The 18,108-nt window shown below is 47.1% G+C and overlaps 2 protein-coding genes across 2 annotated transcripts in view; both read left to right on the forward strand.

Moving 5' to 3' along the window:
* The window catches only part of syt11b (synaptotagmin XIb), an 11,447-nt gene extending 8,146 nt beyond the window's left edge, over positions 1 to 3,301 (forward strand). The window contains 1 exon segment of the mRNA XM_069143781.1: positions 1,008 to 3,301. Within this exon segment, the coding sequence (XP_068999882.1) occupies positions 1,008 to 1,318 (311 nt within the window). The 3' untranslated portion in view covers positions 1,319 to 3,301.
* Positions 3,302 to 6,175: 2,874 nt separating this feature from the next.
* On the forward strand, positions 6,176 to 13,130 carry plin6 (perilipin 6). The gene is given in 8 exon segments (XM_069143768.1): positions 6,176 to 6,180; positions 7,112 to 7,151; positions 7,362 to 7,560; positions 7,921 to 8,003; positions 8,190 to 8,427; positions 8,544 to 8,725; positions 8,946 to 9,245; positions 12,181 to 13,130. Coding segments are annotated over 8 exon segments (1,410 nt in total). The 3' UTR covers positions 12,544 to 13,130.
* Positions 13,131 to 18,108: the final 4,978 nt, after the last annotated feature.

Here is an 18,108-nt window from a genome sequence, read left to right on the forward strand (position 1 = left end):
GATGTCATCAGCCAGTGAGTACACAGGAAGTACCTTCTGTCCCCTCTGACGTCTGTCCCCCCTCTGACGTGTCCCCTTTGACGTCTGTCGCCCTCTGACGTGTCCCCCTCTGACGTCTGTGCCCATCTGACATGTGTCCCCCTCTGACGTCTGCCCCCCTCTGACGTGTCCCCGTCTGACGTCTATCCCTTTCTGACGTGTGTCCCCTCTGACGTCTGTCCTCTTCTGACGTGTCCCCGTCTGACGTCTGTCCCCTTCTGACGTGTCCCCTGTGACGTGTGTCCCCTCTGACGTCTGTCCTCTTCTGACGTGTCCCCTCTGACGTCGGTCCCCCTCTGATGTGTCCCCTCTGACGTCTGTCCTCTTCTGACGTGTCCCCTCTGACGTCTGCCCCCCTCTGACGTGTCCCCTCTGACATCTGTCCCCCTCTGACGTTTGTCCCCCTCTGACGTCTGTCCCCATCTGACGTTTGTACCCCTCTGATGTGTGTCCCCTCTGACATCCGTCCCCTTTTGACGTGTCCCCTCTGACGTCTGTCCTCCTCTGACGTATCCCCTCTGACGTGTGTCCCCTCTGACATCCGTCCCCTTTTGACGTGTCCCCTCTGACGTGTCCCCTCTGACGTCTGTCCTCCTCTGACGTATCCCCTTTGACTTGTGTCCACTCTGACGTCTGTCCGCCTCTGACGTGTCCCCTCTGACGTCTGTCCCCCTCTGATGTGCCGCCTCTGACGTCTGTCCCCTCTGACGTCTGTCCCCCCTGACGTCTGTCCCCTCTGACGTGTCCCCCTCTGACATCTCCCCTCTGACGTGTGTCCCCTCTGACGTCTGCCCCCCTCTGACGTGTCCCCTCTGACGTGTCCCCCTCTGACGTCTGTCCCCCTCTGACGTCTGTCCCCCTCTAACGTCTCCCCTCTGACGTGTGTCCCCTCTGACGTCTGTCCTCTTCTGACGTGTCCCCTCTGACGTCTGCCCCCCTCTGACGTGTCCCCTCTAATGTGTCCTCAGACCCGTACGTGAAGGTGAACGTGTTCTACGGCAGGAAGCGCATCGCTAAGAAGAAGACGCATGTGAAGAAGTGCACGGTGAACCCGGTGTTCAACGAGTCCTTCATCTACGACATCCCCCCCGAGCTGCTGCCGGAGATCTCCGTGGAGTTCCTGGTGGTCGACTTCGACCGCACCACCAAGAACGAGGTCCTGGGACGCCTGCTGCTCGGCCTGCACAGCCCCGCCCCCTCCGGCTCCTCCCACTGGAGGGAGGTGTGTGAAAACCCCCGCAGGCAGATCTCCAAATGGCACAACCTGAGCGAGTACTAAGGGGGCGGAGCCTGACACCGGCCGCAACCACCTATAGGCTGGGACTCCACCAGTAGAAGTACTGGGAGACACGGACTCAGTGTACAGACACACACATATAGACACATACACACACACATACAAACACTCTTTTACACACACACACACACACACACACACACACACACACACACATAGACACACACATACAAACACACACACACACACACATAGACACACACATACAAACATACACACACACACACACACACACGTTGTGATTGATTCTAGTTAAACTGTCTCTATTATATTTGAACGTCACTTCAGAAACATCCTGCAGCTCTTTAAAAGAAAAATCCATTCCTCCTCTTCCTCCTCCTCCTCCTCTTCCTCCTCCTCCTCTTCGTCTGAGGAGGATTGATCAATGATCAATAAAGAAGATCCCTGCTGCTGTTGTCATGCAGTTCATCGCACGTCTGTCTGAAAACACAAAAACTGAGCACTGCTGACGTCAACGATTGGTTGTCATGACGACAGACCGCCACGACGACTGTCTATCATGACAACCATCATGACGACGACAGTCACGGTGACCGTCTATTATTGAAGACCGTCACGATGACTGACTGTCCGTCACGATGACTGATCGTCATGACGACTGATCTTTCAGCTCCGACAGATAAAAAAACATGAACTCCTCCGTAACGCTGCATTTACGCTGAATATAGAAGAAGAAGTCAGTGAGACACAGAGACTGCTGCAGGCCCCGCCCACTTCTCATCCTCATCCTCCTGATTGATGTTTCAGTCGCAGCATGCTCTCTGCCTGCAGCTGCACATGTTCCTGCAGGAAGTGGACTACAAACTGTGGTGAAGGTCATGTGACCTTGGATGATAATAACTCCGCCTCCTTCAGGAGGCTGAACGCTGATGTAAAATAGGTGTTTGTAACATGAATGCTTTCCTATAATAACTGCAGACTGGAGCAGAGAACAGCTGTGGAGCCTCTGATTTTTGGGTCATGTGATCTGCAGGTGAAACAGGTGAAACACTGCGATGATGTCACCTGCACAGTTTTAAACAAAAACAAACATGAACACAAATAACAGTTTTCTAGGAGACACCTGTTCAGGTGTGTTTCACTGTAACACGATGATGATCAATACCTCCTGATCAGATCTATAAATCCTTTTATTATGTTTGAGGAATAGATCACAGGTTCTCATTCTGGTTCTGTAGTCCAGATATGACCCAAACACCTGAATCACAACCTGGCCTCGGTCTGCAGAGAAGGTTCTGAACGAAGGTTCTGAACGAAGGTTCTGGAATCCATTCCTCGGATTGGACCGGTCCACTAACAGAACCAGCAGCCGCAGCTCTCCTCTGCTTCTCTTCCTCTCTTTGTGTCTCATATTGTACATTTTCATTCTGTTCCCGACCCGTTTGAACAGAGTGAACATTCTGCCAACTGGTGGCGCTGTTCCCTGTTCATTAGTTTTATAAAGCTGAACGTGTGTGAAGTGAAGTTGGAGCTGCTTCAACGCTACTTTCAGTGACGACACTGAGTCACATTTAGTTCAACGTGAGTCACCTTCAACCTGCTGACCAATAATACCTGTGTGAAACTAACTTCACCTGTAGACATGTAAAGAAGGACTGCAGACCACAGACAGCTACAGATAGACAGACAGACAAACCACAGACAGCTATAGACGGACAGACAGCTACAGACCACAGACAGCTACAGATAGACAGACAGCTATAGACGGACAGACAGCTACAGACCACAGACAGCTACAGACCACAGACAGCTACAGACCACAGACAGACTGAATGACGGACTGTAGATTTGTACAGATGTGAAGATGTTTGCTGGTTTTCTTCCTGTCTGATGTCCTCGGAGCTTTAGTGTGTTTGAGCGCCCCCTGCTGTAGACCTGGATGCTAACCTCTATGTTGGGTTTGTTAACACTCATTGGACGTGCAAATAAAAGAGTTAGCCTTGACGGCTGCGTCTGGACGTTATTTAACTTTATTAAGATTAACAGGTTATTAAAAGGTTCTGTTAGAACTGTTCTGTTATTATTATGACATATAGTAGTATTATTATGATATATAGGAGTATTATTATGATATATAGGAGTATTATTATGGTATATAGTAGTATTATTATGGTATATAGTAGTATTATTATGATAATAGGAGTATTATGACATATAGTATTATTATGGTATATATGAGTATTATGATGGTAATAGGAGTATTATGACATAGAGTATTATTATTATGATATACAGGAGTATTATGGTAATAGGATTATTATTATTATGGTATATAGGCGTATTATTATGGTAATAGGATTATTATTATGGTATATAGGCGTATTGTTATGGTAATAGGAGTATTATGACATGTAGTAGTATTATTATGGTATATATGAGTATTTTGGTAATATGAGTATTATTATGGTAATAGCAGTATTTTTATGGTATATAGGAGTAGTATGGTATATAGTGGTATTATTATGGTAATAGGAGTATTATTGTGGTATATAGGAGTAGTATTATGGCAATAGGAGTATTATGACATATAGTAGTATTATTATGGTACATATTATGGTATATATTAGTATTATTATGTTAATAGGAGTATTATTATGGCATATAGGAGTAGTATTATGGTAATATGGTTATTATTATGGTAATAAGAGTATTATTATGTATATAGGAGTATTATTATGGTAATAGAAATGGTAAATGGTCTGTACTTGTATAGTTTTATCACCTTTTGGTCTCAAAGTGCTTTAACATGTTTTTCCATTCACACACTAATGAGACAGATCACCATGCAAGGTGCTGCCATCAGGAGAACATTCACACACTGATGGTTCACCATCGGGAGCAACTCAGGGTTCAGTGTCTTGCTCAAGGACACTTAGACATGTGGACAGGAGGAGCTGGGATTGAACCACCAACCTTCCGAATAGTGTTCAACCTACTCTACCGTCTGAGCTACAGCCTCCCTAATAGGAGTATTATTATGGTATATAGGAGTAGTATTATGTAATAAGAGTATTATTATGGTATATAGGAGTAGTATTATGTAATAAGAGTATTATTATGGTATATAGGAGTAGTATTATGGTAATATGGGTATTATTATGGTATATGTGAGTATTATTAAGGTAATATGATTATTATTATGGTATATATGAGTATTATTATGGTAATATGAGTATTATTATGGTATATATGAGTATTATTATGGTAATATGAGTATTATTATGGTATATAGGAGTAGTATTATGTAATAAGAGTATTATTATGGTATATAGGAGTAGTATTATGGTAATATGGGTATTATTATGGTATATGTGAGCATTATTATGGTAATATGATTATTATTATGGTATATATTGGTATTATTATGGTAATATGAGTATTATGGTAATATGAGTATTATTATGGTAATCACAGTATTATTATGTTAATATGAGTATTATTATGTTATATTTTAGTATTATTATGGTAATATGAGTATTATTATGGGCAATATGAGTATTATGGTAATATGAGTATTGTTATGGTAATCACATTATTATTATGGTAATATGATTATTATCATAACGGGCTGCTAGAACACAGGATCAGTAAGAGCATCAGATCCGTGTCAGTGAAGCGCCTCTTGTTTCTGAACTTCCTTCATCCGTGATAAGGCGTGTTGAAGAGTCCAGTCACATGAAGGTTTCCCAGAACACAGGAACACTGCTCCCTTCATGAGGAGTGCTCTGACCTCCTCGCCTGCCTCCTCCGGCTTTTTAGCAGGAAAAACTCCACGCTGCTGATTTCAGAGGAAATGAGCTGACCACACTTTTCATGAGAAAGCTCTGACCGCGTAAAGATTATTTAAGGCTTGATACAGATCGGCTTCCCAACGTTTCCTTGTGTCACGTAAAACATCAATCCACCACAAAAAGGCGTCATGTAGTTTTTTCTGCTGCAGGATCAACACACTGAGGTCTTCATCATCCTCATCATCTGTCCACGAGTTCACTGAACACATGGAACATTTTCTACTGTTCACGACCACACTTCCTATAAACCTATCATCTCCTGTAATCCCAGCACTTCCTATAATCCCATCACTTCCTGTTTGACGCTTCACTTCCTTAAATCAGCTGTCTCTTGAAGACAGACTGTTTCCTGGCTAACTGATGCTAGTTTCACCAAAGACTCCTTTGGGTTCAGTTTCAAAATTTCTGACCCACATCAGACCCACAGTTGAGGAAGAGGGCCCCGCCCCCTCAAACAGTTCACTGATCCACCGCAGCGCAGAGTCCAACCCTCTCAGACCCGCTGCAATAATTAAATAATCTGAACTGACGTCATCGGGTTGGATCTGACGGTTCAGGTTAGGAATTGCATACGGGAGTGTTCAGACATTTACAAACATTAAATAAATGTAGAGGTGAGGTCAGGTGAGGTCAGGTGAGGCCTTTGATTGTGTGTCCCTGACAGGATTTGATCATTTGGTGGTTTGTGTGACTTTTCACTGTTTTTATTGAATGTTGGACAATGTGTGTCTCCGGCTTCAGGAATGAGTTACACAAGTTAGAGTGTGTGTGTGTGTGTGTGTGTGTGTGTGTGAGTGTGTGTGTCCTAAATGATCTCTTTTATTCACAGTTAATTGATTCGTCAGAGAAACAGAATTTTTCTGTCAGTGACATCACACTTGGCTTTGGCCAATCAGGACGTTGTGATCCACCTTTAAACCGGGCCGGACTCTTCATCAACAGGTTATAAAGTCCGAGGGACTTCGTCATCTTCATCGCCGTCATCATCATCACGGTTCAGCAGGTCATCCACAGCAGAGGTGCTCTGATGGGGTAAGACTGATTCTTCATTATTAACGAGACGTTGGCTGATAATCAATCAATCAATCAATGATATTTAACAGCTGAGTGTCTCATTACTGACTGAATGTCCTCAAATAGACACGTCTGGGACGTCGAGCTGAATCCTCAGGCTGTTTAGAACGAAAAATAATCTTTGATAAATTAATAAAATAGTCAGTGGATTTAATATTTAATTCACCTGTTCAGGAGTTATTGATCATTTAATTGTTGTGACGCATTGATTTCAAATGTCTGAAAAAAAAACTAAACCTGTAAAACAGTCTCATTCAGTATGTGTGTGTTTGTGTGTGTTGGGTGTGTTGTATGTGTGTGTGTGTGTGTGTGCGTGCGTGCGTGCGTGCGCGTGTGTGTGTGTGTATGTATGTATGTGTGTGTGTGTGTGTGTGTGTGTGTGTGGCTTCAGCTCTCGTCAGCTGTTAAAACTGTTTTCCTGAATCATTTTTTACAGTGTAAAATGTGTCATTGGAAATGACTCCAGTATAAAAAGCAACAGGATGATTGATGATATTTCATGTGACGTCTTCAGTTTTGTAGATAATAATGAAGATCATAAATCCTTGAGTCAGTGATGAAAACACTTCCTGTAAAAACAGAAATTTTGTTCCATTTGAAGATGAACAGATTATTTTTATTTGCAGGAGAATATTTGTCAGTCATGACGTTCCTTATTGAGGTGAATCTTCGGCGTGTTTTCCGCCTCTAAAGACTTTATGAAACCTAAACAGCTGATTTCAGTTTCTTCACGCTCTCTTTTTAAAGACTCCAAACTCAATGAGCGGTTTGTGTCGTTGTGGCTTCAGCAGCAGAAGACGATTTTCACGCCAACAGTCGCGTCTTTGTGACGCTCGGCAGCTGACTGCCTCATGATGACCTCCGTGACCTCTGTTCTGTTCCCCCTCAGATTCGGAGAAAGAGAAATGTCAGCTCGTCAGGAACACGAGGTGAGTTCAGACCAGCCAATCAGCAGCCAATCAGCAGCCTCTGCACAGGTGGAGGGAACCCGAGCACTTCACTGTAAAAACTCAGTGTCGAATACAGATAAAAACAAAATGTAACATAAAACAGCTGGTGGAACATCTCATTAGGTTACCATGGCAACCAATCAGTCACATGATTGGGTATTAAAGGATGGTCCACCAATGTTGTTTCAGATCAGCGCCGTGCTCAGAGCATCTCGTCTGCCTCTCCTTCGCTCGGCGTTACAGTCGGTGACGTCCACGTACTCCGAGGTCAAAGGTCGCTACCCTCTGCTGGGTCTGATGGGCGGAGTCGCCGAGGTCGGAGTTCGCAGCGTCTCCCACGAGGCCTTAAGACGAGCCACGCCCCTCCTCCAGAGTCTGGAGCCGCAGAGTACGTAATCAATATCGCCAATACTACAACTGGTACTACAACTGTTACTACTAATACTACCGATTGTACTGCTAATACTACCGATAGTACTGCTAATACTACCGACAGTACTGCGAATACTACCGATAGTACTGCTAATACTACCGATTGTACTGCTAATACTACCGATTGTACTGCTAATACTACCGATAGTACTGCGAATACTACTGATAGTCAGCTAATGCTGCTAACATTGCTAATGCTGCTAACAGTGCTAATGCTGCTAACAGTGCTAATGCTAACAGTGTAGTTGGACTTTCTGCTGCTCTCCTCCACCTTCGTTTCCCTCCACAGTAAATCATGTCTGTTTCTTTTCTGCAGTCAACGTTGCGAATAGTTTTGCTCTCGTTGGTCTCGACCGTCTGGAGAGAAACTTTCCGATCTTGAACCAGTCGACCAACGAGGTTTGTTCTGCTTTCACTTCTTAACATGTAAAAAATCACATTAATTCTCAACAGGTTTGATCAGAAGCCAGAACATCCGTCAGTGCAGGTGCAGCAGGTGCAGCAGGTGCAACAGTGCAGTAGTGGAGCAGATGAGCTGGTCCTGAGCTGATGTACTGTACCTTTAAATGTGCACTTGCTGACCAGGTGATGAGCCACCTGAAGGACGCCTTCTTCCTGACGCTGGACGATGTGCAGCTGTGGGTGGTGGACGGGCTGGACGGAGCTCTTGATCAGCTGGAGCGTCTGAACGACGCCGCTCGAGCAGCCGTGGTTCAGTTGCAGGAGACTCAGGTCGGCCGAGTCGCCACCTCGGGACTGGATGATGTGCTGAGTCGTCTGGAGGACGCTACCGCCTTCTACATGCCCCTCCCACCTACGCTGCGTGAGTACAGGTGGACCGCTGGGGAGGAGGGGGAGCTGGAGGAGAAGATATCTTCATTGGGGAATCAGCTGGACGCTCTGCAGCTCCATCAGATTCATGTGTGATGTCATCGTCAGGTCGTGAGTGGGAGATGCGTGTTCAGGAGTACGAGGATGAAGATGAGGATGAGGAGCCGAGTCTGTGGACCCGAGTTCGCAGCCTGCTTCTGACTCTCAGCCTGCAGCTGCACCACCGCCTGATGAAGGTCAGGGAGCAGCTGCAGAACGCCGTGCGGACGCTCGGAGACGCCGCCGACAAGGTGAGTCCACTAAACCCACTTCCTGCTTCCTGAATTTAAACGTAACGTCTGAACTTCAGTCACGAGCAGGACGTGAGACTGAAGTCAGACGGGTTTAAAGATGTTAAAGATCAAACTGGTGAGACTTGTTTGAAGACGGGATTTAAAGGACGTTGATGACATCGCTGTGACATCGCTGTGACATCACTGTGACATCATGCTTGCTGTCTGTTCCCTGCAGGTGGGTCTCGGTCAGGTCCTGAATCTGCTCGGTGATCTGTTGCAGTTCCTGCAGGGCCTCCTGGTGGCGCTGGTGTACCGAGCAGAAAGCCTCAGAGAGACCACCTTAAGCAGGGTCAAAGGTCGGGCCACCACGCTAGTCGAGCTAACTCCGGTTCAGCAGGTCCGAGAGCTGCCGGATCAAATCCAACATCTGCTCCGAGACCTGCAGGAACTCTCCAAGATCCTCCTGCAGCTGGTGATCAACGCCACACCGTTGTACAACATGGTGAGTCCAGAGTGGAGGGCCTGAAACACGCCTGTAAAAACACCTCAAACACGCCTGTAAAAACACCTCAAACATGCCTGTAAAAACACCTCAAACACACCTGTAAAACAGCTGAAGCACACCTGTAAACACACCTGAAATGCCTGTAAAAACATCTGAAGCACGCCTGTAAAAATACCTGAAACACGCTTGTAAAAACACCTGAAACACACCTGTAAACGCACCTGAAACATGCCTGTAAAAACATGTGGAGCACAACTGTAAAAACACCTGGAACCCGCCTGTAAATGCACCTGAAACATGCCTGTAAATGCACCTGAAACATGCCTGTAAAAACATGTGGAGCACAACTGTAAAAACACCTGGAACCCGCCTGTAAATGCACCTGAAACATGCCTGTAAATGCACCTGAAACATGCCTGTAAAAACACTTGAAACATGCCTGTAAAAAACACCTGGAACCTGCCTGTAAAAACACCTGAAACACGGCATTAAAACACCCGAAACACGCCTCTAAACACACCTGAAACATGCCTGTAAAAACACCTGAAACACGACTTTAAAAACACCTGGAGCACAACTGTAAAAACACCTGAAACACGCCTTTAAAAACACCTGGAGCACAACTGTAAAAACACCTGAAACACGCCTGTAAAAACACCTGAAACAGCGTTAACAACACCTGAAACACGCCTGTAAAAACACCTGAAACCTGCCTGTAAAAACACCTGAAACACGGCATTAAAAACACCTGGAACATGCCTGTAAAAACACCTGGAGCACAACTGTAAAAACACTTGGAATCCTCCTGTAAAAACACCTGAAACACTCCTGTAAAAACATCTGGAGCACAAATGTAAAAACACCTGAAACACGCCTATGAAAACATCTGGAGCACAACTGTAAAAACACCTGAAACCCGCCTGTAAAAACACCTGAAACAAGCCTGTAAAAACACCTGGAACCTGCCTGTAAAAACACCTGAAACACGGCATTAAAAACGCCTGTAAACGCACCTGAAACACGCCTGTAAAAACATCTGGAGCACAACTGTAAAAACACCTGGAACCCGCCTGTAAAAACACCTGAAACACGCCTGTTAAAACACCCGGAACCTGCCTGTAAAAAAACCTGAAAAACGGCATTAAAAACACCTGAAACACGCCTGTAAACGCACCTGAAACACGCCTGTAAAAACATGTGGAGCACAACTGTAAAAACACCTGGAACCCGTCTGTAAATGCACCTGAAACATGCCTGTAAATGCACCTGAAACACGCTTGTAAAAACACCCTGAAACACGCCTGTAAAAACACCTGGAACCTGCCTGTAAAAACACTTGAAACACGGCATTAAAAACACCTGGAGCACAACTGTAAAAACACTTGGAATCCGCCTGCAAAAACACCTGGAACCCACCTGTAAAAACACCTGCAACACCGTTAAAAACACCTGAAACACGCCTGTAAATGCACCTGAAACATGCCTGTAAAAACACCTGCAACACAGCGTTAAAAACACCTGCAACACGCCTGTAAAAACATCTGGAGCACAACTGTAAAAACACCTGGAACCCGCCTGTAAAAACACTTGCAACACAGCGTTAAAAACACCTGAAACGCCTGTAAACGCACCTGAAACACGCCTGTAAAAACACCCTGAAACACGCCTGTAAAAACACCTGGAACCTGCCTGTAAACGCACCTGAAACACGCCTGTAAAAACATCTGGAGCACAACTGTAAAAACACCTGGAACCCGCCTGTAAAAACACCTGCCACACAGCGTTAAAAACACCTGAAACACGCCTGTAAATGCACCTGAAACATGCCTGTAAAAACACCTGAAACGCCTGTAAAAACACCTGGAGCCCGCCTGTAAAAACACCTGAAACATGCCTGTAAAAAGACTTGAAACACGCCTGTAAAAACACCTGGAGCACAACTGTAAAAACACCTGAAACACGCCTGTAAAAACACCTGAAACACGGCATTAACAACACCTGAAACACGCCTGTAAAAACACCTGGAGCCCGCCTGTAAAAACACCTGGAACCTGCCTGTAAAAACACCTGAAACACGGCATTAAAAACACCTGGAGCACAACTGTAAAAACACCTGAAACATGCCTGTAAAAACACCTGAAACACGCCTGTAAAAACACCTGGAATACGCCTGTAAAAACACCTGAAACACTCCTGTAAAAACATCTGGAGCACAACTGTAAAAACACCTGGAACCCGCCTGTAAAAACACCTGCAACACGGCATTAAAAACACCTGAAACACGCCTGTAAAAACATCTGGAGCACAACTGTAAAAACACCTGGAACCCGCCTGTAAAAACACCAGGAGCACAACTGTAAAAACACCTGAAGCACGCCTGTAAAAACACCTGAAACACGGCATTAAAAACACCTGGAGCACAACTGTAAAAACACCTGAAACATGCCTGTAAATGCACCTGAAACATGCCTGTAAAAACACCTGAAACACGCCTGTAAAAACACCTGGAATACGCCTGTAAAAACACCTGAAACACTCCTGTAAAAACATCTGGAGCACAACTGTAAAAACACCTGGAACCTGCCTGTAAAAACACCTGCAACACGGCATTAAAAACACCTGAAACACGCCTGTAAAAACATCTGGAGCACAACTGTAAAAACACCTGGAACCCCTCTGTAAAAACACCAGGAGCACAACTGTAAAAACACCTGAAACACGCCTGTAAAAACACCTGTAACACGCCTGTAAACATATTGTTGAACTTGTTCCTTTTGCAGACGTCTCGTGTTGGAACGTTTTAGTTCCACCATGTTTGTTTCACGACTTCTGTTTCGTTGCTGATTCGTGTCAGATCAGAAATGCAGAACCATCAGAGCTCATCCCCCGACATGACCGTGTGTCTTATGTGTTTCAGCTGCAGCAGCCGTCTGCTCAGGAGGTTGAGGACTTCCTGAACCAGGAGGACTTTGCATCCGACAGCTCGTCTCGTCGCAGCTCGGCGAACAGTCTGTTCCTGAAGGCGATGGACGGCCGCTCTCGCCGCCGCCGAAGTCTGTATTCCCGTGCCGCCCGAGGCTCTGTGGGCCCCCTGAGCCCCGACCCCCCTAACGGCCGCCGCCGCTCCAGCCTGAAAGATCTTCCATCCCTGGAGATAGAGGGCCTGGCGGTTCCTTCCGAAGGCGCCGCCCACCGACGGCCTTCCGCCACCGAAATGCTGCTGGCGCCGCTTAAACAGTTCGTCTCCCAGAGCCAGAAGGCCTTCGAGTATCTGACCCCTAACTCCAACGAAGAACCCGCCTTCGGCAAGGAAATGTCCGACTCTTAGACGCCCCCCTGAGGTTTGACCCTGCTCTAATCCCCGCCCATCGTGTTGTCTGACTCCGCCCCCTGACAATCAGCTGTCACTAAATTATCGTTGAACCACCGACGCTGGAATTCTGCTTCTCCGAAGACACGTGCACAGAGAGGGGGATTATGGGTAATACAGTAGTAAGTTGTGAGGCAGGTTTGTGGTTGGTCCAAACGTGCGTAGAGCAGAGTGTCATCTCATCAGGATTTACTGACTGCGTCTGATTGGTCAATGGATCTCCTACCACAACAGAAACATGAACGTACAACAGAAGTGGAACTTCTGCCGTCTGCGTGTTAGTCGGAGAAGTTAAATTCCAGCTGAGAGATGAGAAGATTATCTGATTGGTCATCGCTTTTCATCTCGGTTCCTCCGGTTCTGTCGGGAATCCAAGTTTAAACATTCTACATAAAAACTCTGGAGGAAAGATCGATCTTTACTTCCTGTTATTGATTGCGCCCCTCCTGGTCCCTCCTGGCCCCTCCTGGTCCTCCTCGTCCCTCCTGGTCCTCCTCGTTCCTCCTGGTCCTCCTGGTCCTCCTGGTCCCTCCTGGTTTATGAGTTTAGCGTGTAACATGTTTGTTGTTTGTTTAAATAAAGCTTCGTCAAACCTCCGACTGTTCATTCAGCTTTAATTCACAAAACAAAAACATCTGAACGTCAGCAGGAATAAAAGAAAACAAACAAAATAAACATGTTTCTGTACCGAAGAAAAGGAGTAAATTCAACCTGCTGTCAAGGTGTGAAACTTACACGCATATAAATGTCACAGGTTCACACGGTTCCGTGTGGAACAACGGTGGAACGTCGAGGTTCCACTTCAGGAGGAGAACGTTGTTCTCCAACCACAAAAGTATGTTTTTAATAATAGTTTAGTTTTCGTGTAAAACACATTTCATTTTTTGTCCACGACAGGAAAACGTGAAACTGTCACGCCTGGACGTCACCAAGCGTGACTATCTCACATTTTACATGTCCACAACATGAACACAACAACGTCTTGGTGTCCTCAGTCTGTCCTCGTGTCCTCCTCCCTGATTTGTTTAGAGGACTCCTTGAACCTTCATCAGAATCACATCAATGATCTTTTTAATCAAATCAGACTGAACGTCCCATACAAATCAACCAACTGATTTACATGCAGGTTCCACATCTCCAGGTGTCTCCAGGTGTCTCCAGGAGTCTCCTGGAGTCTCCAGACACATGTGCCCTTTTGTCTCTGAGCTGCTTTGCATTAAAACACTTTGAATAAATCGTCTTTGAACCAAATCGAATTTAATGAAACTCAAAGACATCTTTACGTGTGTGTGTGTGTGTGTGTGTGTGTGTGTGTATATAAGACGGACAGCGTCTCTTAGGTACATGTCATAAGTGATAGGATCAGAGATAGTTTGTGTTTCACTCTGAGGACATAAAGCTGTTATTAAAGAAGACATCCTCCAGTCATGAAGGAACGAGGACACGTCCTGCTGGTGCTCTTAGGTCAGTCAACCTGAAATACGTCCATGCTGTCCTCAGGCTGTCTGTCCTGATGTCTCTTGTCTCTCCTGATGTCTTCTGTCTCTCCTGATGTCTCCTGTCCCTCAGGTCTTGTGTGGGTCTGTGTCCCCCAGCGTTTCCGTCCTGTCCCTCAGATGGAGACGTGGACTGAAGCTCAGCGTCACTGCAGAGAGACATTCTCTGACCTCGCCACCATTCCAGATGCGGACGCCGACACTGAGGCGCAGCAGGCGGCGGGGACGGACAAGATCTGGATCGGACTGCGCCAAAGTCCCTGGAGATGGTCTGAGGACATTACCAGGGAAACCCAGTTCACCGTCTGGGGCTTAATGGAGCTGCATGTCAGAGAGTGTGCGATCACAACTGGAGGATTCTGGTTCAGCCGAGACTGTGGAGACCTTCATCGCTCCGTCTGTTACAGTGGTGAGACATCAGGGACAGGGGACAGAGGACAGAAGGACAGAGGGCAGGAGTACAAGAGGACGAAGGACAGTGGACAGAGGGCAGGATGATAGTGGACAGGAGGACAGAGAACAGAAAGCAGGAGGACAGAAGGACAAGAGGACAGGAGGGCAGGATGACAGTGGACAGAGGACAAGAGGACAGAGGGCAGGAGGACAGGATGACAGTGGACAGAGGACAAGAGGACAGGATGACAGAGGGCAGGAGGACAGAGGACACAGGACAGAGAACAGAGGACAGGAGGACAGAGGATATATGAATGTTTGGTTGTGGTTGTGTTCCAGCTGCAGAGCAGCGTCATGTTCTGGTCCAGGAGCCGATGAGCTGGTTTGATGCTCAGAGTTTCTGCCGGTTGAAGTACACGGACCTGAGCAGCATCACCAGCATCAGCGACAACATCCAGATCACTGCCCTGGTTGGATTCATTCCGGTGTCCTCCGCCTGGTTCGGGCTCCACCGGGCTCCACTGTGGTCGGACGGCAGCAACGCCTCCTACAGGCGGTGGGCGGAGCTGGACGGGACGGCCGACTGCGTTCTGATGGACCCGTCCTCGGCCGCGTGGTTCCGCCGGCCCTGCAGTGAGAAACACGCCTTCCTCTGTCAGACAGGTGAGTCGTCTGCCGACCCGGACCGGACCTCGGCGCTGTGGGCGGTGTCGATCCAGCTGAGAGGATCCACGGACCTGAACGACCCCACGGTGACGGACGCCATCCTGCAGCAGGTCAGAGGTCACCTGGAGGAACTGTACGTCACTTCCTGAAACTAAACCATCTTCTTCGGACCTTCATTTAATGCAGTCTCATGCAGCAGCACCTAGTGGACATCAGAGGAACTGAAGCCACGCCCACTTTATGTTCCATTGTCTGCCAGTCACCAATCACAGTGCTGACATGTGGAAATGTGTTTCAGCTGCGGCGCCGGCTGGCGGAGCGAGACATCACAGAGGGGGTGGAGCTACGGTGGAGGAGGAGCCCTGACAGGAGGATTGTCACCAGAGAGGAGATCACGCCCCCTGCTGACCACATGTGTGAAGCGGTTTGGTCTGATTGATCACCTGCAGCTCGTTGAGATGTTTGGATCAGAACGTGTGTGTTCTGTTGTTTGGATCACATGATGACATGATCAGAATCTTTCTTGATATGTTCTAATGTTCTTTAACATGTTTGTAAACGCACGTGAACAGGTGACAATGTTGAACTTGAACGTGCTCAGACTGTGTTTATGTAGGATGTAGTTTGTGGATGTGGCGCCACCTGCTGATAAAACTGGAATGGTGACATGACATCATGAGGCTGTCACATTGATTGACAGCTGTAGGTAGAAGTGACTGATCTTAATCAGGTTCATTGATTGTGTCACATGTATAATCAATAACAATAATACGTTTGGAGACACATCTTACTAAAAAGTTCTGCATTTCAGTTTGTTGGGCTTCCTGTTTTATTTTGAAATGACCTACCTGTGGTGTCCGTCTCCTTTACTTCCTCTTGTGGTTTTCCTGCCAGTTTTTGTGCTCACCTGTGTCTCCTTAGCCAATCAGCACCCTGCCTTCAGGCTCTGCCTCATTTCATTGTCGACCGTCATGAGGGCCAGGGTTCCTGTCGGTTCCTCTGGTTCCTGTCGGTTCCTCACGGCTCCTGTCGATTCCTCTTGTTCCTGAGGTTCCTGACGGTGCCTCTGGTTCTCCCATGACCTTGTTCAGGATGAAGCGGGTATAGATAATGGATGGATATACATTTATGTTTTATACTTATATTTTATTTATATACACTGCTCCAAAAAATAAAGGGAACACTTAAACAACATCCTAGATCTCAATGAATGAAATATTCCAGTTCAAATCTTGATTCATTACATAGTGGAATGTGTTGAGAACAAAATAACATCAGAATGATCAATGGAAATCAAACTCATTATCCATGGAGGTCTGGATTCAGAATCATACTCCAAATAAAAGTGTAAAAATCAGATCACAGGCTGATCCAACTTCTGTGGAGATTCCTGAAGACAAGTCCAAATGAGTCTCAGTAGTGTGTGTGTCCTCCACGTGCCTGTATCACTCCCTACAACGCCTGGGCATGCTCCTGATGAGACCACGGATGTTCTCCTGAGGGATCTCCTCCCAGACCTGGATCAAAGCATCGGTCCACTCCCGGACAGTCTGCGGTGGACGTGGCGTCGGAGGACGGAACGAGACGCGATGTCCCGGATTGGATTCGGGTCTGGGGGACGGGCGGGCTGGTCCGTAGCATCGATGCCTTCATCATGCAGGAACTGCTGACACACTCCAGCCACATGAGGCTGAGCATTGTCCTGCATCAGAAGAACCCAGGACCCACTGCACCAGCAGATGGTCTTCAACGGGTCTGAGGATCTCATCCCGGGACCTGATGGCAGTCAGGGTACCTCTGGCTAGCACACGGAGGGCTGCGCTGCCCTCCGAAGAAACGCCTCCCCAGACCGTCGCTGACCCGCCGCCGACCCGGTCCCGCTGGAGGATGTTGCAGGCAGCAGAACGTTCTCCACGGCGTCTCCAGACTCCGTCACGTCTGTCACATGTGCTCAGTGGGAACCTGCTCTCATCCGTGAAGACCGCAGAGCGCCGACGGAGAAGCTGCCGATCTCGGTGTTCTCCGGTAAAGTCCGGTCGCCCCGCACGGTGTTGGGCTGTGAGCACAGACCCCACTTGTGGACGTCGGGTCCTCGTACCGCCCTCATGGAGTCTGTTTCTGACAGTTTGAGCAGAAACATGCACATTAGTGGCCTGCTGGAGGTCATTTTGTAGGGCTCTGGCAGCGCTCCTCCTGCTCCTCCTTGCACAAAGGAGCAGATAGCGGTCCCGCTGCCGGGTTGTTGTCCTCCTACGTCCCCCTCCACGTCTCCTGGTGGACCGGCCCGTCTCCCGGTATGTCCTCCGTCCTCTTGACACTGTGCTGACAGACACAACAAACCTTCTTGCCACAGTGTGCATTGATGTGCCATCCTGGATGAGCTGCACTACCTGAACAACTTCTGTGGGTTGGAGACACCTCATGCTCCCTCTAGTGGTGAGGACACTGGCAAAATGCAAAAGGGACCAACAATCATCCAGAAAGGACGAGAACAGAGAAACGGTCTGTGGTCACCACCTGCAGAACCGTTCCTTTATAGGGTTGTCTTGATAATTGCCTCATTTCCACCTGTTTGTTCCATTTGTACAACAGCAGGTGAAACTGATCCACAATCAGTGTTGATCCAAACTGGACAGCTTGATTTCACACAAGTGGGATTGATTGGAGTTACATTGAGTTGTTTCAGTGTTCCCTTTATTTTTTGGAGCAGTGAATTTTATATATATTAATATTTATATATTTTATTCTGAATCTCTTCTCTTTGTGTCTCTACACTTCATTTGTTTTAAATCTTCATGCTTTTATTCTGAAGGACTCGCAGGTGACTTTTTATTTCCTCTTATTTTTTCCACCTGGAGGCTCCATGCTGACCTGACCTCATCCAGGATCCCCAGGGGTCAGAGGTCAGAGTGTCTCAGTGTTACAGTCTGTGAACTGCTGAAGAAGCTGAAGAAGACTGTGAGACCCG

Source organism: Embiotoca jacksoni, unplaced genomic scaffold (assembly GCF_022577435.1).
Source record: "Embiotoca jacksoni isolate LCO1_2020_lvr unplaced genomic scaffold, fEmbJac1.0.p SCAF_114, whole genome shotgun sequence".
NCBI classification, from domain to species: Eukaryota; Metazoa; Chordata; class Actinopteri; family Embiotocidae; genus Embiotoca; species Embiotoca jacksoni.